This window comes from Rhineura floridana, chromosome 4, assembly GCF_030035675.1.
Source record: "Rhineura floridana isolate rRhiFlo1 chromosome 4, rRhiFlo1.hap2, whole genome shotgun sequence".
Lineage (NCBI taxonomy): Eukaryota > Metazoa > Chordata > Lepidosauria > Squamata > Rhineuridae > Rhineura > Rhineura floridana.
Window position 1 is genome coordinate 12,595,905 of NC_084483.1, and position 24,166 is coordinate 12,620,070.

The 24,166-nt window shown below is 42.4% G+C and overlaps 1 protein-coding gene across 2 annotated transcripts; it reads right to left on the bottom strand.

The window, feature by feature from the left end:
* Positions 1-1,129: 1,129 nt before the first annotated feature.
* Positions 1,130-23,439, bottom strand: TRMT6 (tRNA methyltransferase 6 non-catalytic subunit). 2 transcript variants are annotated; one of them, XM_061622502.1, is made up of 11 exons: positions 23,230-23,439; positions 21,766-21,893; positions 21,388-21,497; positions 20,475-20,566; positions 20,299-20,382; positions 13,886-14,010; positions 9,393-9,748; positions 8,125-8,210; positions 5,584-5,686; positions 5,420-5,506; positions 1,130-3,464 (listed from the first exon to the last, which is right to left on the bottom strand). In XM_061622502.1, exons 1-11 carry the CDS (start codon positions 23,334-23,336, stop codon positions 3,300-3,302), a joined length of 1,443 nt encoding a protein of 480 aa, XP_061478486.1. In that variant the 5' UTR covers positions 23,337-23,439; the 3' UTR covers positions 1,130-3,299. The 2 variants fall into 2 exon arrangements, 1 of the variants encoding a protein (XP_061478486.1); XR_009762113.1 differs by lacking the exon at positions 5,584-5,686 and having other exon boundaries at positions 3,376-3,464; positions 23,230-23,438.
* Between the last annotated feature and the right edge of the window lie 727 nt (positions 23,440-24,166).

The window sequence follows — 24,166 nt, forward strand, 5'->3', positions numbered from 1 at the left end:
TGCTCCACATGAGTCTATCTAGACTCTAGACCAGCCTTTCCCAACCGGTGTGCCTCCAGATGTTGTTGGACCACAACTCCCATCAGCCTCAGCCAGCATTGCCAATGGTCAGGAAAGATGGGAATTGGGGCCCAACAATATCTGGAGGCACACTGGTTGGGAAAGGCTGCTCTAGACACACTCGCTCTGAGCAGCATGGCCAACCGTCAGGGATGATGGGAATTGTAGTCCAATATCATCTGGAGGGCCGTAAGTTTCCCCACCGACCCATCCACCCTATTTCTGACATATGAAGTAATGGAATAGAAGCAAACCTTAATCAAGGATGATTTGCTTTGTGTGACTGGGGTATGCCGGAATGTCTTGCATGCTGCCATCCTTGCTTGGTACGTAGTGTGTATGCTTGGTTGTGTGGGAAGCCAGAGCACTATCCACCATGAAAATACGATCTAGGAAGAAGGCCTCCTGTGCTTTCACTGTGCAAAAAGGTGCCACTTCACACAAGGCACTACCTGGCTTCACGTAAAGGTCATTTTTTGCTTTGGTCATTGCATTCATACAGAGGTCTGGCAGCAGCTGCATATGGTACTACTGAGCCATGGGTTTTGTTGGCAAGTATCAGACACGCAAATTGTCACACAACTATGAATATAATTGTTAGAGCCTTCGGAGAAGCATAAGACACTCAGAAAGCCAAAAATGATCTAGCCAGTCCCCCTCCCGAGTTCAACTTTGCTTCAGGCTTCATTATATCCCTAAAAAAGTGGGCATTCTTGCTTATAGCCAGATAATACCCGCCTATCAAGAAAATGAAGTCTTGCCGTATCCCTTTACAATTAGCTCTATCCAAAAGGGCACTGTCACTGGGTCAGATCCTGAAAAAAGACACAGGGAAGGCAGCTGGCAAAAGCTAATTAAACCTCCTCCCCCCCTTAGCAGCTCCCAGCCCCTGCTGAATGGAATATGCTGTGGAATGGAAGGTTCTGGGGACTAGTTGAAAATAGGGTTGGGGGGGAAGTTCCCTGTTTTATTTTAAAAAACATTTCTGTATTGTCCCTATATCAAATCAGGTTCCAGGTTGGCATATAAGAAAACATCACTCATTGATGGAAAACCTAATGCAACATTTTATTAGCAACCATAAAAAAGCAGACAAAATTCCAAGGAAGACAGTGATTCTATTAGGGCATTTATACCCCAGCTTTTCTCTCCTGATGCGCTGAAGGCAGCTTACATATTACACAACTACCAGAACTCTGTGTTTGACAAAGAGCCAAGCTTATACTCTCATTTTGGCCTCTGAAAAACAGGGTTAGCCAAAGTGGCAGCCTCCATATGCTGTTGAACTACAACTCCCATCAGCCCCAGCAAGCATGGTCAGGTGTGATGGGAGTTGGAGTCCAGCAGTAACAGGAAGGCTCTTCATTGGCTACCTCTGACTTAACACAATCACTTATCTACCACCAATAGTAACCTCTGCCACTTGAGGAGGGTTGGGCATGGAAGCCTAGGGTCTCAAGACTTGCTGAGAATTCCCACCACATTATGTTGCAGAAACAGCATGTGTGTTAGGGACCAAGACAGGGCTTCATCTGTTTGCTGAAGAAATAAATTGGTGCTAATTTGCCTAAGCAGGTGTCTTTCTAGGCCAATTGAGATGACAGCAGATGGTTTTGGAGTTTCTTCATGGGGAATGACAAAGGGAGGGAAGGGCTTCCTACCTCCTTCAGCCAGCCATCAAAAGGCCCCACTTGAGCAGATAGGCTGCAGGAATGTGTGAAACTGTGGCTCACCTGTGGCCACATCTGCTCTCCTTCTAACACCCAACCCATGACAACATATGAAATGGTAGCAACAGCAGAGACTGAAGCAATAACCAAGTGACTGCCGCTGTAGCCTTGTTGCTAAATTCTTGATGGACCCATTGTTCAAAGGCAACACAGCGATATGTAATGATAAATTTGCTTCTGTTGCCACTGCTTTGAACAAGCAGCCTTGGGAGAGCCAACATAGTTGGCTGGTCTGAATATATAGATGCCCAGACAGCGTTAGAAAGGGTTGCCAGTTGGTGAAATCAGATGCTCCGTTCTTAAAGCTGCAATAGGATATGGAGAAATGTGTAAGCAGTGATGAAAGCATTTTCCTAAAAGGAAACCTGCACCCAGATATGCATGCATTTTAACATTTACTTCTATTAAATGTTCTAGATTCAGTTCAAAAACATGCACCCTTACTTCTGAGCTGTGTTTTCAGAGTGTTATGTACTGCCCTGATCCTTCAGACAGCCCCATGGGTGATTGCAGCTCGCAAAATATGTTCATGTTTCTACACTACCAACACTTTCACACTTAAAAGAAAAGATAGTATCTTGTCTTTCTATATCTATCTTTTGTAAGCATGGCACTTACAAAAGGGGCAGCTTTGGCGACCCACGGGGGGGGAAGGGGGCAGCTTTCGTGATCTGTGGGGGGAGTGGGGAAGGCGAGTGAAGCGAGCCAGGGCAGCAGCCCATATTATAACAAAAAAACCCTTAGAATTTATTGAAATGAAGGTTTACAGATCATGAATCCTACATAACAATATACAGTTATGGCATGTTAGAAAGCAGAAGATAGAAACCAATTTTCATTTTTAAAAAATTAGCAAGTGAAAATATACTGAACAGACCCATTGAAATTAATGGACCTAAGTTAGTCACATCCATTAATTTCAATGGGTCTAGTCTATGTATGCTTAATGTTGGATACAACCCATTGTTATTTTAAAATTAACAAACATGTACCTGATGTTTCTTAGTTTTTGTATGCAGAACAGATAAAACACACAATTTTCTAGTGTCAATCCTGTTTTACCCATCCTGCATGATTTCACAATACCATTTCACTTAGTAATAACAAATTTATTTCAAGAGTTTAAATTAGAAAAAGAAAACAGATTTTAACCAAGATAAGCTGCAGTGGTGTTATAAATACAGGATTTGAACTAAAACAAAACTTGGAAAGAGAACAGGACTGAAGTTTCAGTCAATTTTTGCAATAACTCCAGGAAACGTTAGTCTTGTATCCTGAAGTCTTTCACTGTTTGAACATTAGAATACATTTTTGACGCTATGGCACTATCAGTGTATGCGTTAGATAGGACAGCAAAGGATTCGAATGCTATACTGCCTCTTCAATCCCACTTAAAATGGATAACTTTCTCTGCAATAGAGTTGGAAAATGCACTTCTTTGTGCTCTTAAACACAGTTAGCAACAGCACACGAGGATCATTCGTGTCCTAAAAAAACAGTTTCTTCATGTTAATGGTGTTCTTGAAGTTTACGTTTTTTAGACGTCGGCTCTTCATCTGTCTCTTCTGAGCAGTCACCGGATTTTATACTCTCATTGATAACGGTGATTCCTGTCAGTAGGTACCCACCGCCACCACTCATCATTAATTTGGGATGACTTCGATCTGGCAAGACCTTTGCAAAGGACGAAATGGCACGCAACCATGATTATATGGAATAGTTTAAGCAGCAACAATACATTTTTTTCTGCAAGGCTGATGAGTCCTTTAGTTCTAAACTGAATTCAGATGTGTAATTCTACAACATAATCCGACACCTGTAGTTGTAAGTCAGCCATTGCTACAAACGATAGGCAAGATTTGTCATAGTATCCCCAGCATATCCAAGAAGTTTCATAAAATGGTCAAGACCTTTATAGAAAACACACTGCGCTAGGTCACATGTAATGCCAAACGATGCTTGAGTGCTATGTGGAAGATTCTCAAAGAACCAGAGTCTTGTGTGCTCCCCCCTCTTCCTCCTGTGTCTACTTTCAGTTTCAAAGTATGTCAGTGTAGTGCTGTAACGTGAACCAGTTTCTAAACAAGCCAGTTTTCAAAGCTGGGTCATCTAGTGACCAACCACTGCTTATTTTTAAACCAGGCCTTCTGGTTTGTACATAATGCTATGCCAAGATTCCTTCAAAGTGACAGCAAATGCAGGAAGTGTCTTTGCGACTCACTGTGGCTCATCCATGTAGTGCTAAACCACACTTTAGCATTACATATTAACTACCTCATTATAAATCCTGGTACATTTTTCCACACAGCAGCTATTGTCAAAGAATGAAAGAACACAAAAGCTACATTACACGAAGTCAGAACATTGGTCCACCTACCCCAGGAGCATCTACTTTGATGAGCAGTGGCTTGAAAGAGGTTTTGAGAGAGGCATAATCCTTTCTAATAGGAGAAGCCAGGGAACAAACCAATGACCTTCCATTTGGCAAAAGATGAGCTTTACCACTAAGCTACAGCCTTCCTAGGTCTTCCCCAGAGGTGGTTTTGCAGATGCACGTTAGCTCTAATAGTTGTATCGTATCTTCAATAGCCTTATGTCTATGTTAACCCCCTTTTAAACCTGTATAGCTTTGAAAGTCTGAGTCCTCTACCTAGAAAAGCTAACGGAGTTATCAGGAAGAACTAACTAACCTGCAATACTTCTATCTTCCCGTTAACATGTTGCTTAAAATGCCATTTCTAGTCTCTCAAATTCTTCCACGAACCTGACAATATAGATGCCAAAACTTTTTAAAAGTCCTTTTTGGAATACGTTGTCAGTGCCACCCTGCATATTACGATACTCCTGAGCAGCTCCAAGAAGGTCTGACCCGAAGAAACTCCATTAAACCCCGTGGGTGGTATTCACTAAGTTCCGTTCAGAAACCCATTGAAATTAATGAACTTCAGTTAGTCATGTCCATTAACCTCAATGGATCTACTGAGTAGGACTAGCATTGAATTCCACCCCATGTTTACAAAGTGAAGAACAGCTAAAAATGCATGGGAAGAGATTGGGCCAGAATACTTGTTTCTGATATTTTAGTTATTCAGCTGACACACAAATTATTCAGTTAGTCATTTTACAATGTAGTTAGTTATAATCCTTGAATTTCTGGTAAATATTTTGTGAAGAGCATGTTTTGAGATACTTTTAAGTAAGCTAAACTCAACCTCTGAGTCATTGTGCTATTGATCCTGCACCATATAACCCCTCAATAACAATTCTTTATTGATGAGAAAAAGCCTCCCGGTACAAACTATTGAGACTTATTTACCAGAAAAACACAAGTTTCTGCCATCTTAAACTGAGATTTGTGTTTCTGCTCATATTCCCAGTTACTCATGAAACCAGAAGGCAGATTTAGCTTTATCAAGTTAAGGATTTTTCCCGATTTGGACTAAAAGTGACATTTCATTTCTGAGAGTGGTGCTAAGTTAAACATCAGAATGCTTAATTTCTATGTTTTACCCATTTTAGGGTTGAAAGATGGGTGGGGAGGAGGAGGGGGAAAAGCTAATAGATACAATTTTCTGTTCCACACTTTCCTACCCTCGCTTCCATTTTCCCACAATATTGGCAATTCTTACCTGATAGTTTCGTAACCATGTCTCTGAAAGTTTCAGATTAATGACACCGCCTTTCTCTCTCAGTTTTGTATAGCATTCCAGTAACGGCTAGGAGAAGAAAAATTAGTTAAATGAACTTGCTGAAAACTCAGAAGGATAATAAAAAGAAAATGTATTGCATTCACCTCTTTATATTGGCAGTAGACAACAAAAGGCCTCGAGGGAGCAACAAATTCTAATAACGAGAGTAATAAAGGTGCTGGATGAAATCGACTGGCAACAATTAAACTGCAACAGAAAGTTGTACGCAGATTAGCTGTGTTTCCTAAAATATCATAAGATCAGTTAATATTTGCCTGGGTAAGCCGAACTGAAATAAGAAAAGGCAATCTCTGACAAAGCATATTATCCCTTTGTTGATGATGATGTGGTTGAAGCAGGAGTTTAGCACTAGGAAAGGCCAGAATATTTCACTTTCAGCTGCATTTTTCCTGCATGTGAAAATTTGCAAGCCACTCGGGAGACACTCGCAGCCCAGATGCAGCAGATAAAACTCAGGTTAATGAGCCTCCTCAATGAGCCTAAATTTGTAGAGTTTCATTTCTGTAGTGAAAAAATCCATGAAACATTTATTTCTAAAAGATCTTTGCTCCTCAGGCAAGACGAGACTGAGGGGAGATATCAGTATGAGATACGTTATGTAATCCTTTCTAATAGGAGAAGCCAGGGAACAAACCAAGGACCTTCCAGTTGGCAAAAGATGAGCTTTACCACTAAGCTACAGCCTTCCTAGGTCTTCCCCAGAGGTGGTTTTGCAGATGCACGTTAGCTCTAATAGTTGTATCGTATCTTCAATAGTCTTATGTCTCCCCTCATATCATCATGATAGCACTCTTCACGTACTTGAAAGATTGTCACATAGAGAAGGGCCAGGATCTTCTCTCAATCATCCCAGAGTGCAGGACACCGAATAATGGGCTCAAGTTAAAGGAAACCAGATTTTGGCTGAACAGAAGGAAAAACTTCCTAACTGTTACAGCGGTACGACAATGGAACCAATTTCCTAGGGAGGTGGTGGGCTCCCCAACACTGGAGGCATTCAAGAGGCAACTGGACAGCCACCAGTTGAGTATGGTTTAAGTTGGATTCCTGCATTGAGCAGGGAGTTGGACTCAATGGCCTTATAGGCCCCTTCCAACTCTACTATTCTGTGATACGATGAAATCCTATCACCAATGGCATTATTTTCACAGGCATTATATATAGGATTGTGGACATCCACTTCAAACATAGCACAATCATTTGGTTAACTTTATCTTGATGATGATTGGGTATGTGATGCCTGTGAAAATAACACCATTGGTGATGGAATCTGTCTTGCCTGAAGTCTCAAATCCAAACTGTCTACAACAACCAGATATGCAGAATACAGCTTAGAATGAAAAAGTCTTCAAGTGTTACTGCAGGTACATTTATTTTTGGAGCTCAAGCAAGTATTTATGCACATGCTAGGTTTTCCTTTTATTCCCCTTCTCGTAGGACGCCTTCAGGAGGAAGGGCAGGATATAAATTCTTAAATGAATGAATGAATAAATGAATGAATGAAGATGGGTTATGAGACATTAGCGATCTATCTGAAATAACTTCTTTGAAGAGGATGTCTGCAATGCCTGTGAAAATAATCAGTCATGGGGCTGTCCAGCGCCTGTAGCAGAGGTTTTTGGGGAAGATACATTTGAATAACTGAAGTTTGAATATTGTTACTTGCTCTGTATGGGCTGTTGCCTCCTTCAAGTGATTGATAAACTTCCATTAGCATTCAGCTTCCACCTGCAGTATGCATCTGGTCACCAGAAGTGAAATTAAGCTCTTTGACTAGTGGTGGTTGTCATTCATTGATGTAGGCCCACTCGCTCCTTTAATTAAGGTTTTTTAAAAAGCCAGTGTAAAATATCATAAAAGCTAACATTTACCAGGAAATCTCAAGGGCAAAGTAGTAACTCCCAGAAAATGTCCAAATTTCAGGAGGAACTTCAACCATTTACCAGTATGGGATGACAACTGCTGTGGTATAAATATATGCTTTGCGATTAAATAATTTCTAACATTTACTAAGAACCAAGCCTCCAACGAACAATCCCATTTCATCCCAGTTTTCCATAATTTCCAGTAAATATTAACAATTATAAGGCCTGGGCCAGAAAATGACCAGAACTGTTTAGAAATTAGTTGTTTTAAGTTTTTTGTGCACTCAGGATTGAACAATATAAGAATGGAGCTCCTGAAGGATTTTGTAACCCAAATATTACATATTTCTTTGATGCATGATTTTCTTTTGCTCTGGTCTCTTCCTGTCTTTGATCCAAATTATCCCTGGCTCACTCTACTTTATGGTTACAGACTGCTTTGGCATCCTAGATCACAGTATCGGTAGTATTAGAAAATTGGATGGGAAGGGAAAGGATTTGATGAAGAATCGTACAGTGAGGAAAGACAGTGATGTTGGTGAGGGGAGAATAAAGAAGTTGCAAGTTGTACAACATGGGCGAAGTGAAAGAGCAAGATGGACAATACTAGGCACTGAAACAGCCACAATTCAGGACAAAGTTGATAGCGTAAGGATAGACCCATATGCTTTGTCGGGTACTTGCACAATTTGTTTTTAGTTTGGGGAACAAAGTGAAGCACTTCTGCCAAAATGTGTAGCGTTAGGTCATCAAACTTACCCATCAGCATCTTTATCTTTCAATAAAGCAGCAGTTTCCATCAGCTTTTTCCTCCTCTCCTCTTGTTTCTTTTGCTTGTCATGTGTCTGAAAAGAACAACAATATATTTTGAGATTTTAAGGGGCGAAACAAACATGCAGCTCTAAAGCAAATTCATTTAGACAACTTTGTGGGTGCAAGTATATAGGCAACAAATCTTTTGTAGGATGCTTTCTCTTTCAGTGTCTGAATTTAAAGAGCTATTCACAGAGAGCTCACACAAACTAGATTTATCGCAGGAGGCAAGATGTGCTCCACTGCTTCCACTGGGAACACCCTCAATGGACTACCAAAAGTAGATATCTTGACTCTAAGGTTTTAATAATTTATATTAAGGTATGTTGAACTAGAACAGCTGGTATAGCACAGTGGGGAGGAGAGCCTGGCTGGGAGTCCAGAGTCTGTGAGTTCAAATCCCCACTCGTGTCTCCTGGGTGTCAAGGTCCAGCTAAAGATCACCCCCACAGGGAGTGGCTCAGGGGTTACGTGCCCTGCCACCTGTGCAGCCGTGGGCAAGCTGCATAGTCTCAAGGAGCCCAGTTGTCCCCCAGCTGGCAGTTGCGGACAAGGAAGGGGCTGGCTTGTGCAGCTGTGGCAAGCTGAGCAGGCCCTAGCCAGCTGGGACTAGCCTCAGAGGGAGGCAATGGGAAACCCCCTCTGAATACCGCTTACCATGAAAATCCTATTCATAGGATAGCCATAAGTCGGGACTGACTTGAAGGCAATCCATTTTCATGTTGAATTAGACCACCTCAAAAATCTTTGGTGGTCACAAAATGCAATTGCTGAATGGCATTAAAATGCACTGGCGCAATCTTCCTTATGTTCTAACTCAAACATCTGTTGATTTAGCACAGAAAGACCTAAGATCTTGATTGACAATCTACGGATGACTTCACATCATAAAAAACACAAACTACTTAAGAGGGCATATCACAAAACTTGACATTATTCTGGTGCTGTGGGTAAATATACATATGATTCTTAATACTTGCAAGTGTGAATAAACTCAAAGACATCATCAGAAATCTTTTGAGACAGTTGACATCATACAGTAACCATTCCAATAGTTACTGAAGCTATAAAGTGCCTCTGAGAAGGCTTTAAGTGAACGGAAGTTGCAAACCTGAAGGAAGCTGAATGAAACATAAGAAAACACTGGGATTACTTCTAAAATAGCAACATTTCCTTAATTACAGTGTCTAAAAGTTAAGTCAGGAGATTCTTACTGTTCCCTTTGCTTTATTATCTTCAAATGCTTCAGCCTCCATTGGAATGTCCATTATTTCTTGTTCTTCACGTTGCTTGCCCTCCACAGCTATCTCAGCACTGCATTCCATATCTGTGCCTTGCATGGAAAGTTGCTTGTCATCTGCTGATCCATTGCTGTCTTCAACCACTGTCATATTCTCTTCAGATTCTAAAGGCAGTTTCTTTAAAGAAAATGTTCCAGAGAGAAGACTGTCCACTTTGCTGAGAGGGAACTCATACAGCGTATGGAAAAAGGATTCTGGAAATCCAAAGCAGCTTGTGGCTGCTCTAATGGGTCCTCCTCCGGGATACATTTGAATAATGGATCCATAACCTGCAAGCATGGTCCAGAGTCAACATAACAAACATCTAGGTTTGCCAAATAAAGCCTAGTTCATACCTGAATGTTCATTAGGCTATGATTTACATGGGATCAGCCCTAGGGTAAATAGTGTGGTTCAAGGAATGCCTTTGGCGCCTCCCCCCTCGTGATCAGCTTTGCAGGGTCACCCAGAGAGTTTATGGGGCCTGGTGCAGGTGCGATGTTGGGGGCCCTGCTGCTGGCCCCTAAAATGACCCCTACATGTGTGTACAAAGCTGGGGGCCACATGTGAGAATTACTACATGCATGCAATAATTGCAGTTCCTCCTTGCCCTGAAATCAAGCAGAATGATAGATACAGGAATACCCCGCTATATGAACCTTCACTTTAAGGACACTTGCGAGCACAGACATACTTACAGTAGCACCATTCCCCTGTTTACGTACGCTCGCTTCGCAAGAACGGACACTTAACCTTTGGTTGTGGCCTATTCTTTCGGTGCGTGGGGGTGGTGGAAAGAGACGCGATTCCACGACCGCTAATCAGCTGGGGGGCGCCGCAGTGCCGCAGCAGAGGCTTTAGCGTGGGGCTTTGAGGCTCTGCGTGAAGGAGAGGTGGCACAGTGGCGGCGCAAGTGAAAAAAGGTAGTGCTTCACTTTAAGTACATTTTCGGTTTACGTACTCGCTCTGGACCCATTGCGTACGTTAATGCAGGGTATTCCTGTATTGTTCATTTTTTCTTACAGGGAGATAAGGGAATAGGGGTTGGGTTGTGCTTCTCCTGCATATCTCCAAATTCCAAACCCCTTCTGGCAGAGTTTCTTCCTGCTTTCTAGGGCTGTCTCATAGGACTTCTAGTTCTGGCCTTCTGCTGGCCTTCTCCATTACTCACTCACTCAGGATTCCTCCCTCAAGGCCTGGCTTCACACCACTCCTATGCCTTTCTTTGTGGTAACTGCCACAGAGAAATTACTCCCCAGTGGCACCTTGCCTGGAAATCTTAGATGGTGATTACTAATGCACTACTTTAACTCCTTCTTCGGTGGGCCTGGAGTTTCCTAATTTTATCTATTAAATTTATTAGTCGCCCATCTGGCTGGCTGTCCAGCCACTCTGGGCGACGTACAAAATAAAAACATACAAATACATTAAAACGTTAACAATCTCAACCAATGATAATAAAACCTAACCCACATCAAAAGCCTGCCTGAAGAGCCAGGTCTTCAAGGCCCAGCGGAAGCTCATCATAGAGGGGGCATGGCGGAGATCATTTGGGAGGGAATTCCACAAAGTGGGGGCCACAATTGAAAAAACCCTCTCCTTAGTCCTCACCAGTCTAGCTGTTTTAACTGGTGGGATAGAGAGAAGGCCTTTTGAGGCTGATCTTGTTGAGCGGCATCCCTGATGATGTTGGAGGCGCTCCTTCAGATAGACTGGGCCGAAACCGTATAGGGTTTTAAAGGTCAGAACCAACACCTTGAATTGGGCCCGGAAAACAACCGGTAACCAGTGCAACTCCTTCAGCACTGGAGTGATGTGATCTCGCCGGCGGCTGCCTATAATCAGGCGAGCCGCCGCATTCTGTTCTTTCTGTAACAAGAACAGGCTGCCTACTCTGCCACAGAATGCTCCTTAAAGCATTTCCTGTTCCTTCTCTCCTTAGAACAAGCTCTGTAATAGGGGCCTGGGCCAATCATAAGCCTGCCTGATCAATCTTATTTCTATTGATGCCCAGACATAAAGAGAAATTTTACCTTATTGTGACTGGTTCAGACTACCTTACAGTTGGGCTATACGCCTAGCTAATAAGCAGGTCTCTTCCTTCTGGCTCCCAAGGATGCATTTTACAGCCAGCTTAAGCCTCAAATTAGCATGTATCACATTTATATGCAACTATGTAAAATATTTACTTCAACATGGCTGGGTAGAGGTCCCATTATGTTACAATTACATGCTGAGATTCTTTTTATGAAAACTTTAAACAAAATACCAAGAATTCTGGTGAGTAATGTGGCAGGATAAGAGTAGGGGCCAATTGTACACACAGGGACTGAGGCGAGGGGGGCTTGTTTTCTGAAGGCCTGGGGTACGTTGTCCCAGTTGTCCCCTCCCTGGCAGCTCTGCACTGTTACCACGTTGTACGGCTTGTGTAGGATTGCAAAACACAGCAGTGTAACAGACCTTCTACTCCCAGGCCTTTCCCCAGTAATGCCTATGAAAAAGGCCCAGAGTGAGCTACCTCTTATTTGGTGCTCTTCTGCTCCAGTTCTTGTGTTGTTGTTATTATGTGCCTTCAAGTCGATTACGACTTATGGCAACCCTATCAATCAGTGACCTCCAATAACATCTGTCATAAACCACCCCGTTCAGATCTTGTAAGTCAGGTCTGTGGCTTCCTTTTCTACTTTCTTCTGTTTTCCCCAGCATTATTGTCTTTTCTAGTGAATCAGGTCTTCTCATTATGTGTCCAAAGTATGATAACCTCAGTTTCATCATTTTAGATTATAGTGACAGTTCTGGTTTAATTTGTTCTAACACCCAATTATTTGTCTTTTTCACAGTCCATGGTAGCCGCAAAGCTCTCCTCCAACACCACATTTCAAAGGAGTTGATTTTTCTCTTATCCGCTTTTTTTCACCGTCCAACTTTCACATCCCTACACAGAGATCGGGAATACCATGGTCTGAATGATCCTGACTTTAGTCTTCAGTGATACATCTTTGCATTTGAGGACTTTTTCTAGTTCTCTCATAGCTGCCCTCCCCAGTCCTAGCCTTCTTCTGATTTCTTGACTATTGTCTCCATGGAGTTGTACGCCTACACTCTTTATTACGTTCAGCATATACACAAAATGGCTTCTGCTGCAAGCTCTCCTCCCTGAGCTCCAACACTCCCTCCTCAGCTATTACAGGTTTTATTTTTAATATTTTTTTGTTTTGTAGCAGTTCCTATCTTTTGGTAAGCATTCTTCGTTTTAGAGTATCTATTATTTTTAAAAATAGTAAAGAAAAGTTATAATCAAAAAAGGATTCCAGCTGACCTCTTACAGCATAAGGCTTTATTATATTATTTTTTTTATAGCGCTTATAGTATTTGAAGTGCTAAGTGCTTGGTAACATTTTTACCTAGCTCAAATTACATAAAAGTAGAAACTGAGAAAGAAACATACTTTAAAGCTAAGTGAAGGAAGATCATTTTTGTAGTTAGTACACAAACACGCTATAAAGCTTGGGGGGTGGGGGGCGGTTATGCACCCTTGCATTTTGCCACCCTAGCTCACTGCAGATAGTACATTAGAAAAAACACAACCACTGAACTTAGCTAGGCACCCCCCTCAACTCATCTAGGTGCCCCAGGCGACCACCCACCTCACCCACCCCTAAGGTGGGCCCTGTTTACACAAGTGAAAGCACCAACACAAGCAAACTTAGAGAGGGGTTTCAATTCAAACAATGCTTCTCAAGCTGTGCGTGAGTGAATTTACACATTCAATCAAACATTAACCACATGATGAAAACTCAAGCAACACAGGACCTGTTCCCGCAAGCAGTACAGGGGATTTGCACAGACTGAAAGGAGATTAGATTCTGGACTTGTGTACTGAACAGTTGCCCCCTCATGTGGTAAATCTGATTTGAAGCTGAACTGAATCCCAAAAACAGTTTGCAATAGGCATGGGGTGCGGCCAGCAAAAGACTGATTAAAAACAAAAATAAAATCCATTCAGCAGCCCCAAGGAGGCACATCTAAATTAGTTCTTTGGATACAGATTAAATGCTCGACAGTTATTAACCCCCAGCAATCAGTAACTAACAAAAGTGCTGATAAAAAACATAGGAGTTCTAAAATTTCCCTTCAACTGCTTACTCCAACCTAGTACACAAAAGTCAAGACAAAATGAAAAGGGGGGCAGCGTGGGAGAGAGAGGGGAAAGTGAGAATTCTTCAATAACTTCTTTTGCAGCTTCGTATTTTGGTACAAATATGTTCTTTGTGAGAGTGGCTTTTCAGCATGAGCTCCTTAGACATAAGATGACATTTTTAAAAAAAGGTTCCATAATACATGCTACCGTAGAAGCGTTACTATTTAAATCACGTTCCCATTCAGAAAACAAAATGCCAAGTATATTGTGAGCCTGCTATTCTTACCTCCCATTCTCTCCATTATAGCACCTAGGACCAATCCCGCGCAGGTTTCCATTACGACCATCTTGTTGCCAGCACGGATGTTTCCCCAAGTTAGCATTTGGGCTAAAGTATCATATCGCAGATAGCTAGAAAAACAAAGCTCACTTTATTCTCAGCATATACAGCTTAGGTCCAGGCTATTTGTCAGACCGTATCTCCCTATATGAACCTGCCCGGGCCCTAAGATCTTTAGGAGAGTCCCTTCTCACAATCCCAATACCTTCACAAGTACGACTGGTGGGGACACGAGACAGAGCCTTTTCGGTGGCTGCCCCTAGGTTCTGGAACTCCCTCCCTAGGGAGGCAAGAATGGCCTCCTCTGTGCAGTCCTTCTGCCGACAGCTAAAGACTTTTTTCTTCCAGCAGGCCTTTGGAACTGAAAGCTTTAAGGGTAGTGATTGAAGAGGGTGCTGTAGATTATTGTTTTAATTGTATGCTCCTAAATTGGGTTGCAGTATTTTAATTGTATATCTATTTGGTTTTAACATCATAATAGTTTAATCCTGCTTTAATGCTGATTTTATATGTTTATATGTTTTATATGTTTTTAATGATGTGTACTTGTTTTTATCTGGAAGCCGCCTTGAATTCCAGTTTGGAAAAAGGGCGGGGTATAAATAAAGATAATAATAATAATAATAATATCAACAACAAAATCTTAACTGCTGGTATTAACCCATAATTCTGCTTTTCGCTCCGCACTTTCATGTTACAAACACAAAAAAACTATAACTAGGAATTGTCAAGTTAAGGAAATGCTAATAAAATGTTAGACTGCAGAGATTCAGTGTGATGTGATTGCTAAACACTGTGTGTGACAAGTGGCAACTTGTCATAACGCTAAGAACCTTAATGTCTAGATACAGAGGACTACAGAGGAAAACTGGCAATAATATCTTAGCTCCATTAATAAGGAGACAAATAAGCATTAAATATTTGATTCTTAACTCAACCTTCACTGTAGTGAGTCATATGGATCTATTTTTAGTATCAGCCCTCACTTTTACAATGGAAAGTTAACTGATGCCATCATGACATAGGCTTAGATTGACATAACCTACAACTGGTCAAGTCATTCAGAATTCGCTTACTTGAAAGGAATTCCTAAATCCAGGAATCTGGGGTCACTGAGACTACACAAATTGTTGCAAGATTGCATCACGTCAACAGATGGCATTACAGATTTTATTGTATTTATCTTGGTGGCCAAACCCTGTGAATAAATCTCACCAAGATTTACTTATAGCTGCATAATCTATCCTCATTTATTCAACGGTCCAAGGACCTTACTGTTCTTGTTACATTTGAATACATTTCTTATAAACATTGAATACATTTCAATTTCACTCGGATATCTGTTAGGACATTTGGAGGGCACATTACGAACTTTTATGTTTAAACTGAGATGGCTGTATGGACACTCATTGTATTATTTATGTGAGCTGATGTTTTCTTTCTCTTTGTTGTTAAACTTGTTGTAATTTTAAAAAAATATTTACCTATAACATTTGAAATCTGTATCCTTCCCTAACGAAGGAACCCCTATAACTCTCCAATGCAATTTATCTTAATTTTAATATTGAAATTTATGTCCTGACTTTCTATAAAATATAGAATAGATCATCAAAGAGATTTAGTTAGAGCCTACAGGTGACATCCAGTGATATCTGCCCATTTATGCAATGGGAGTTCTGGTTTCTCTTGTCCCCATGCAGTCCTTGGGTGCCCCCAAAATCTGCTTCAGAGCCAATCTGGTATGTGTGTGGGAGGGCTGCAGCAGAAGGAGAGAAAAAAGAATCCCCATTGGGTGGCAGATGCCCTCTTGTGCTCCACTGGAACTTGTCCTACCTTTTTATGAAAAAAGAGAGATAAAGACACTATAGGGAAAGATAGGACTTCTGAACAGACATCTACAAATACATCCAGCAGGGAAAACTTTATCTCTTAATCAGACAATGTAGAGCACAGGAGAAGGGAAGGGATTTTCCCCTGCAGTCCATGCTGGGCTTCAGAGTGGCTCATACAGCAGAACACTTCTTCTTACTTATGAACAATTCTGAAGCTCTGCGTGCAGTCAAATTCAAGATCCAATTTTTTGGCTGGCTACCAATGCCAGACAATATCAATTTATTGATTTATTTATTGATTTATTGCATTTGTATACTGCCCCATAGCTGAAGCTCTCTGGGCAGTTTACAACAATTAAAAACATTAAAAACAAATATACAAATTTAAAAACACATTTTTAAAAAAAACAATTTAAAAACACATGCTAAAATGCCTGGGAGAAGAGGAAAGTCTTGACCTGGTGCCAAAAATATAACAGTGTTGGTGCCAGGCGCACCTCGTCAGCAAAATCATTCCATAATTTGGGGGCCACCACTGAGAAGGCCCTCTCCCTTGTTGCCAGACTCCCAGCTTCCCTCCAAGTAGGCACCTGGAGGAGGACCTTGGATGTTGACCATAGTGTACGGGTGGGTTCGCGTCGGGAGAGGCATTGCATCAGGTATTGTGGTCCCAAGCCGTGTAAGGCTTTATAGGTCAAAACCAGCACCTTGAATCGAGCTCGGAAACATACAGGCAGCCAATGCAAGCGGGCCAGAATCGGTTTTATATGTTTGAACTGTCTGGTCCCTGTTACCAATCTGGCCACTGCATTTTGCACAAGCTGCAGTTTCCGAACCATCTTCAAAGGCAGCCCCACGTAGAGTGCATTGCAGTAATCTAACTTGGAGGTTGCCAGAGCATGGACAACTGAAGCCAGGTTATCCCTGTCCAGATAGGGGCGCAGCTGGGCCACCAACCAAAGTTGGTAGAAGGCACTCCGTGCCACCAAGGCTACCTGAGCCTCAAGTGACAGAGATAGTTCTAGGAGAACCCCCAAGCTACGAACCTGCTCCTTCAGGGGGAGTGCAACCCCATCCAGGACAGGTTGAACATCCACCATCCGGTCAGAAGAACCACCCACTAACAGCATCTCAGCCTTGTCTGGATTGAGCCTCAGTTTATTAGCCCTCATCCAGTCCATTGTCGCAGCCAGGCACCGGTTTAGCACATTGACAGCCTCACCTGAAGAAGATGAAAAGAAGAAATAGAGCTGCGTGTCATCAGCATACTGATGGCAACGCACTCCAAAGCTCCGCATGACCACACCCAGCAGTTTCATGTAGATGTTGAACAGCATGGAGGACAGAACTGACCCCTGCTGAACCCCATATTGGAGAGTTCAGGGTGCCGAACAATGTTCCCCAAGCACCACCTTCTGAAGCCGACCCGCCAAGTAGGAGTGGAACCATGCAGTCCCTCCCACTCCCAATTCAGCCAGTCTTCCCAGAAGGATACCATGGTCGATGGTATCGAAAGTCCCTGAGGGATCAAGGAGAATCAACAGAGTCACACTCCCCCTGTCTCTCTCCCGACAGAGGTCATCATAGAGGGCGACCAAGGCTCTTTCTGTGCCAAAACCAGGCCTGAAACTCGACTGAAATGGATCCAGATAATCGGTCTCATCCAAGAGTGTCTGGAGCTGGCCTGCCACCACTCGTTCAAGGACCTTGCCCAGGAATGGAACATTTGCTTCCGGCCTATAGTTATTAAGGTTGTCTGGGTCCAGGGGTCTCTTCAGGAGTGGTCTCACTACTGCCTCTTTCAGGCAGCCAGGGACCACCCCCTCTCGCAGAGAGGCATTATTCACTTCCCTGGCCCAGCCGGCTGTTCCATCCCTGCTAGCTTTTATTAGCCAAGAAGGGCAAAGATCCAGCACAGAAATGGTTGCACGAACCTGTCCAAGCACCTTGTCAACGTCCTCAAGCTGTACCAACGGAAACTCATCCAAGAAATCGGGACAAGACTGTGCTCTGGATACCTCGCTTGATTCACCTGCTATAACACTGGAGTCTAAGTCCTGGAGGATGCGAAAGATTTTATCCTGGAAGTGCCTAGCAAATTCATTACAGCAGGCCTCAGATGGTTCTACCATGTCCCTGGGGCCAGCGTGTAATAGCCCCCGGACAATCCCTACTTTCAGAGATCAGCCATAATAAGCATGACCCAATGGTCATGCATTTATTATGGTTGGAATTGTGAATATTGTTGGAATTGTAGATGGTGGGAGTGTATGAGGTAAAGGCTCCTGTCTCAAACCTCCTAAGGTTCAAATTTCATGTGAAGAGACCTTATAGAGACACAGACAAACATAGTAAAGAAGCCTGCAAGAATAGGTGCATGGTTTTTAAGAACCAACACATTTGGAGAGTTGATGTCCTCAGAAGGAAGAACTGAGGGCGGCATTCTCAACAGATTACAAAGCAAAGCTGCAGTTCCAAACTATGTTAATATTCTAGCAAAGATTTACTTTTCCATGTGGCCCCTTATCAAAGCATGGGTCTCAGGCACGACTCTCTCTCTTTCAAGGGACAGCTGTCACTTCCTAGGACGAGAGTGTGCAGTAAGGGAACCACCCTGCTAGAAAAGTCCACATTGCATAGAACTGTATGCATAAATCATGAGCAATTTAATTTTTTCCGCATGTTCTGAGCACACACAACTGAACAGACCTGTTGCTCTCCAGTAGTCACTTGGGACTCAGTTTGCTGTAGTTCTGAGCTTTCCGTTATACCAGTTTTGGTATACAATAAGCAGAGCTTGGAAAAGTTACTTTTTTGAACTACAACTCCCATCAGCCCCAGCCAGCATGGCCAATGGACTGGGCTGATGGGAGTTGTAGTTCAAAAAAAGTAACTTTTCCAAGCTCTGACAATACGATAACATGATTATTAACCCTATCCTTTTGTTATAACTATCAGCCTGAACAGCATGGGCACGTACAAAAACTTTTCAGTCCAGCAGCCATCAACTTTTGCTTTTGGAATGCTCCGGGCACTTAGGCCATGATCCAAAGGGCTGTGCAGGCTCAACATACAACTTGCAGCAGTGTTGGGGAATTTTTTACTTCCCCCCCACAGATCAGCCAACACCCTGCCCTCTACTCCCAGAGAGATTACAAACTTCCTTGGTTGCACAAGCCATTTGCCAATCTGGCATGGAATAAGAGATCATGAAGCATACAGCCATTTGGGCCTCACAGAGCTACCTCCATGGTTCTTTCGATCCTTAGCCCTCAAATGATCTAACTTAGCATGCTTGCATTTGTACAAAGAGAACCAAAGAAAAAACTGCTGTTTTCATAATCCCCCTCCCCCCTCCCAGTATCTCCAAAGACAATATAAATTCTATAGTGCAAAAGACAGGCAGACTTCATGACCAAAGATTTTGGATTATGCTCCAAGGTAATAGCCTCTAGTTCATTACTAACTAAGGCTTGATCCAGCATTCCTGTGAGTGAAGCCCCTCACACAAGAAGTTCCTGCTGATGATTTGGGGGCAAGGGGAAGCATTTCTGTATATTTCTCCTTGCATTTGCTGCTTCCCAAAAAGCTGCTCTGGAGTTAGGGGGCCCTCCAAGACAGTGTGGAAGGCAGAGCTGGGGGCTACAGGGAGGAAGGGGAAGAAACTGGCAAAAATCACCTCCCATCTTCCTCTGGTGTTGGGGGACATATTTTCCTGTTTTAGCAGGAACCTCTGCTGAGGTTCTGCCGGATCTCAGTCCTTTTCATGAATGCAATAAGTCCTTCTGTTCATAGGAGGAACACGCTGGTTCCAATCCGAATACTTTATTAAGTAACCAATTAATACATGGATTATAAAATGGAAGATTTATTTAAATCACTGATGTAAATCAATCCTCTCAAGCATTTAAGATCAAGCCATCCTGCTCTGTGCATGGGCTAGTGGACAGCCTGCCCTGATTCACAATAAGGAGTTGGTCTAAACTGCTTTTTGGTCTGTCCAAATCTATGATTCAGACAACCAGTTACTGTCTTAGGTGCTGGCTGAAGTAATCAGTAATACAAATCAAGCTATAAACAACAAAGGCAACAAATAAAATAGTGCTATTACATGTAGCCAGCGTTTGGACAAAGCTTGGTTTCAGCTCATGGTTTGTCCAAAGAGAATCAACTACGAGCCCGAGTTTGGGCAACAAGCTAAACCAAACTATGTTTTAGCTTAGCACAATGATAAGGGAGCAGTTCCTCTCTGGGAGCCAGTAAGTTTACTCGTTTGCACTATGGTTTGCCTTAGTGTTACATTCAAACCGGGCCATAATCAGCATAACAATTACCAAGCGTTGGCTTTAAGGTTTACTCTTGTAGAACTTACTGAAAACAAGGAAAAAGCTGCCCGTACCCAGGTAAAGAATGTATGATTTTTAACATGCATCCACACAGCAGATTACTGATTACATTCTTTCTGGGAAAGTTTCCCATGTTCAACATAGCAGGTTTCCCATATGACTGAAATAAATTAAGCCTTACTTGATTTTTCCTGGTTCCCTTGCATAGTACATTGTTGACAGAATACGTGTCGATGGCTTTACGATTGTAATAACTGCCTCATATCTGTAAGCAAATCACAGCAACTGTGTTCAAAGCAAGCACAGATGATTTGTAATCTGCAAGATATTGCTCTTGCTTTCTAATTTGCAACTTACTTTTTCTTCTTTTTCTTGATGTATTTATGTTGGGCAAATTCTGTCTTGTCTCTGAATGTGGTGCTGTTTTCTATCAATTGTTGAACTATTTCCTTTAAGAGAGATATGTTTAAGCATTGTTTCCACACATTACACTTATCTGAAAAAAAGTTTTCACATTAAAACCAGAGTATGCAAGTGATGTCTAATGAAAACTAGTATGGCTGGTTGATTACCTGTTTTGGTTAGCATATACTTATACTTGTCCTCAGGGCTTGGGGGAGAGAAGAATGTTTGCATACATTCAGTCAAAAAACAAACAATCTAGGGACTTTGCTCCTCCCCAGGCCCCCAGCAGCCAGATTACTTATGCGACAATTGAAATGAGCAGGGATCCCCAAGGGGAGAAGCAGAACCATTGGGTTTTCTGATGACTGAATGAAACGCCCTTTCCTTTCAAGTTATGGCCACATACAGAAGGTCTCAGGTTCAATCCCAGGAGCCACCTTTGTTTAAGTGGCTGGTAATAGGTGGTAGGGAAAACCTCTACCGAAGACACTGGAGAGCAGCTGCCAAAGAGGAAAGAGAGTATCATGCTAATTCAACATTCTAGTGGCACAGAGTTTCACGGATGGGAGGAGAGGGATCATGTCCATGCTGTTTTTACATTAGAATGGATTCTACTTAGGTGCAATGCCTAGAAAACTGGTTTTCAAAGCACAAAGCATCTCCCTCCATGGAAAAAAACAGGCAGCGATGTGCATGTGGGAAACGGCAGAGTTTTTTATGTTCCAGCCTTGTGACACAATGTTACATGGCTGAGGTATGATCAGATTCCATCAGATTAAACAAACTACCCAGCCTTGGAACACACAGTCAGAAGAGTATGTTAGATAACCATCAGAGAAGGATGGGAATCACAATTGTTAGTTACCTGTCCTTTAATGCCTTTATCCTTCAAAGCCTTTATATCATCATGGGTCAGTTTTTGAGACTTTCCATCATCCACTATATTACGATTATCTGTACCCGCTTCTTTTGTTTCTAAAAAAAAAGCATATACAGATTTGTGAAATATTACAAGAAATGTGAAGAACAGACTTACAATAGCACAGCTGAATCAATGCTAACTCTATACAACACACACACGTACATAAAAAACAAAAAAGCCTAGTCTAAAAGCTTAACATATTCTAGCTGGATTGGGAGGATTTCCCCACACAGAGGATGCACTTTGACCAGGAGATGTGCCAAAACTATTACACAGAACTGCACACACCATACCTCTGCCACAAAATTGGTTTCCTCTTACCTGTGGTAGTCTCTTCTACCCTCTTCTTTGGCTGAAGGCTCCCACCACTGGTCACTTCAAATGTTGTTCCATAGATATGCCCAATGGCATTATCCAGACAGAACCACTGTTTTTCAAAAATAATTTTTCTAAAAGAAAAGTTAACAATAAAGTAACATGAATTCTGCAGGATATTAACCTCCGAAGGACCACAAAAGCACCCAAAACTGTAAACCGCCCAGAGAGCTTCAGATATGGGGCAGTATGTAAGTACAATAAATAAATAAATAAATAAAAACTAAATAGACTAATGTCCATTTAAGTGCAGGCTAAAATGTAAGCAAATATTGTTACACTGCCAAGAATATATGTTGTGGGCATTTGGGATATTTATTTTAACTATACAGTTTAGTAAGTTCGACATGCCTCCATAGAAGCAAAACAGTTACTTTAGTTTCACTTTCCATTATCATTTTTAAAAATCACATTTTTCATGAGGACATATTTTCTAGAGTCCTGGATTTCTCACTTTCGTCCCAGATGAGAAATCTATATTTGTCCCCTGCTTGCCCTCCCCTCCAATGCCTGTGTCAAATTTAAAACTGTAAGCTCCTTGGGACAGGAACCAGTCTTGCTTGCTTATTACCCTATAAAGCACTACACACACTTATAAACTCCACAGTGGCTTGCCATATTCATTAAACCACTGTAGTAAAAGAAATAAAAACAAAGAAGTTACAATTCGTTTTGGAGTCGCAGCTTTACACTTGCAAGTACATTGTCTGACATAAGCTTCTGCTAGCAAAATACATTTCTTCAAATGCACAATGACTCTAACATACAGTTAATAACAACCAATATGAGCACAAGATGCATATTGGGGTTAATCCTGTCGTAGCACAAAGGATGATGACAAAGCAAACTTCCCATCTGCCTCACCAAATGACTATTATTTCAGGATGCTAAAAGAAACAGTATTCCAGGATAGCCACCTTAAGATCACTAATAAGAGTATTTTGGTACACTGAGCTGTTCTCCTATTCCATGAATATCACCATTTCTGATGTCAAATTTGCATCCACTGATTCATTAATTGCAGAAAGGCATTTAAAATATCGCACTGGAAAACGAGCAGGTGAATGAAGCTGACGTTGTAGATGACGTGATTAGACCCCTCAATAGTGCTGCCGGAAAAGATGCAGGGACAAATCTGGGTTTTAGGGCCCTTCTCCGTTGTGGCCTGCTGTTGGTAGCGAATAGCTGTTCCAGGTTGATGAAGTGGGCTCTACTAGTCCCCGAAAAACTTGTGCCAGAATAAACATTTGCTATACTTCAAAGTAACCACAGGAGCCTTTGCTGTTTCTGCCTCACCTAGTGACTCTCTCGCTATTTTAGCAGGGAAAAGGGAAGCTGAGAGCGAGAGCGGTTTGAGGTCAGGGGTGTCAAGCCTTGCTGGTTAAATCCAATAAGCAATCGCAGCCTCACCTTCGCTTCACCACAACAACCGCCTTGAAAACCTCGTCTCGTTTGAGGACGGCGCAGTCCCCCTCGCGGATTACGTGAGCGGAGGCCGATCTCGGACTCTCCTCCATGACACGCGCATCCAGATTTCCGCACCCTTCCAAAGCCGGCTCCCGGGCGAAGAGGAACTGCTGTTCACGCGCATGCGCTAATGAGGCGGAATCCGGAGGTTCTCTCCCGTTTTGCCTTCCCTCCTCCCCACCGCCCGGTGGCGGCATGAGCAACACACCCTGTAGGAACGGAAGCCGGCCTTTCTTCCTCTCTTCCCCCAACCCCCGTGATTACTTGCATTGCAAAATATAGAGGTAGAACGATGGTGTTCTGCACCCATCCAAGAATTAGACCAATTTTTTTTTACAGAGCCTAAACTTCCGGTAAAAACTGAAAGTTACAAATGAAGAAGGTAAAGGTGTCCCCGCACTTGTAGTGCGAGTCGTTTCCAACTCTTAGGGTGACGTCTTGCGACGTTTACTAGGCAGACCATATACATGGGGTGGGATTGCCAGTTCCGTCCCCGAAAGTTACAAATAGTCGAGAATAATTCTTTCATAGACTCGACGATTCCTTGTAGCCGCAGGATGTCGTCGCTCAAATCTTTGGCAACTCTATGGTGAAAATCCTGTCTATGCATCGCGTAGATAGGAAAAGAGCTCGCAATTCAATTTTCTGGAGCTGGAGCTGCCAGGTTCCGTTCGAATTTTTCCCCCTCTCACTCAGGGCAAAAATGAGAAAGGCAGGAGTCTAGTGTAGCTGTTCTTAAGAAAAATGAAAAATAATAACTATATATAATGCCGTGCCAATGCCAACCATATTCTGCATCGTGCAAGTTTGTGCGTGTGTGTAGTGTGCTGTGGGTGTCATCTATGGTATACGACAACAGAGATATACTCCAGTGTCAATA

What these genes read in the sequence shown, in the direction of transcription:
- TRMT6 (XM_061622502.1), bottom strand. Translation starts at nt 23,336, where the DNA reads ATGGAGGAGAGTCCGAGATCGGCCTCCGCTCACGTAATCCGCGAGGGG. An exon ending in GGTAGAAGAGACTACCACAG is followed by an intron (nt 21,498 to 21,765) that starts GTAAGAGGAAAC and finishes CTTTTTTTTTAG; the next exon opens with AAACAAAAGAAGCGGGTACA. An exon ending in ATAATAAAGCAAAGGGAACA is followed by an intron (nt 8,211 to 9,392) that starts GTAAGAATCTCC and finishes TGTTCTTTTCAG; the next exon opens with ACACATGACAAGCAAAAGAA.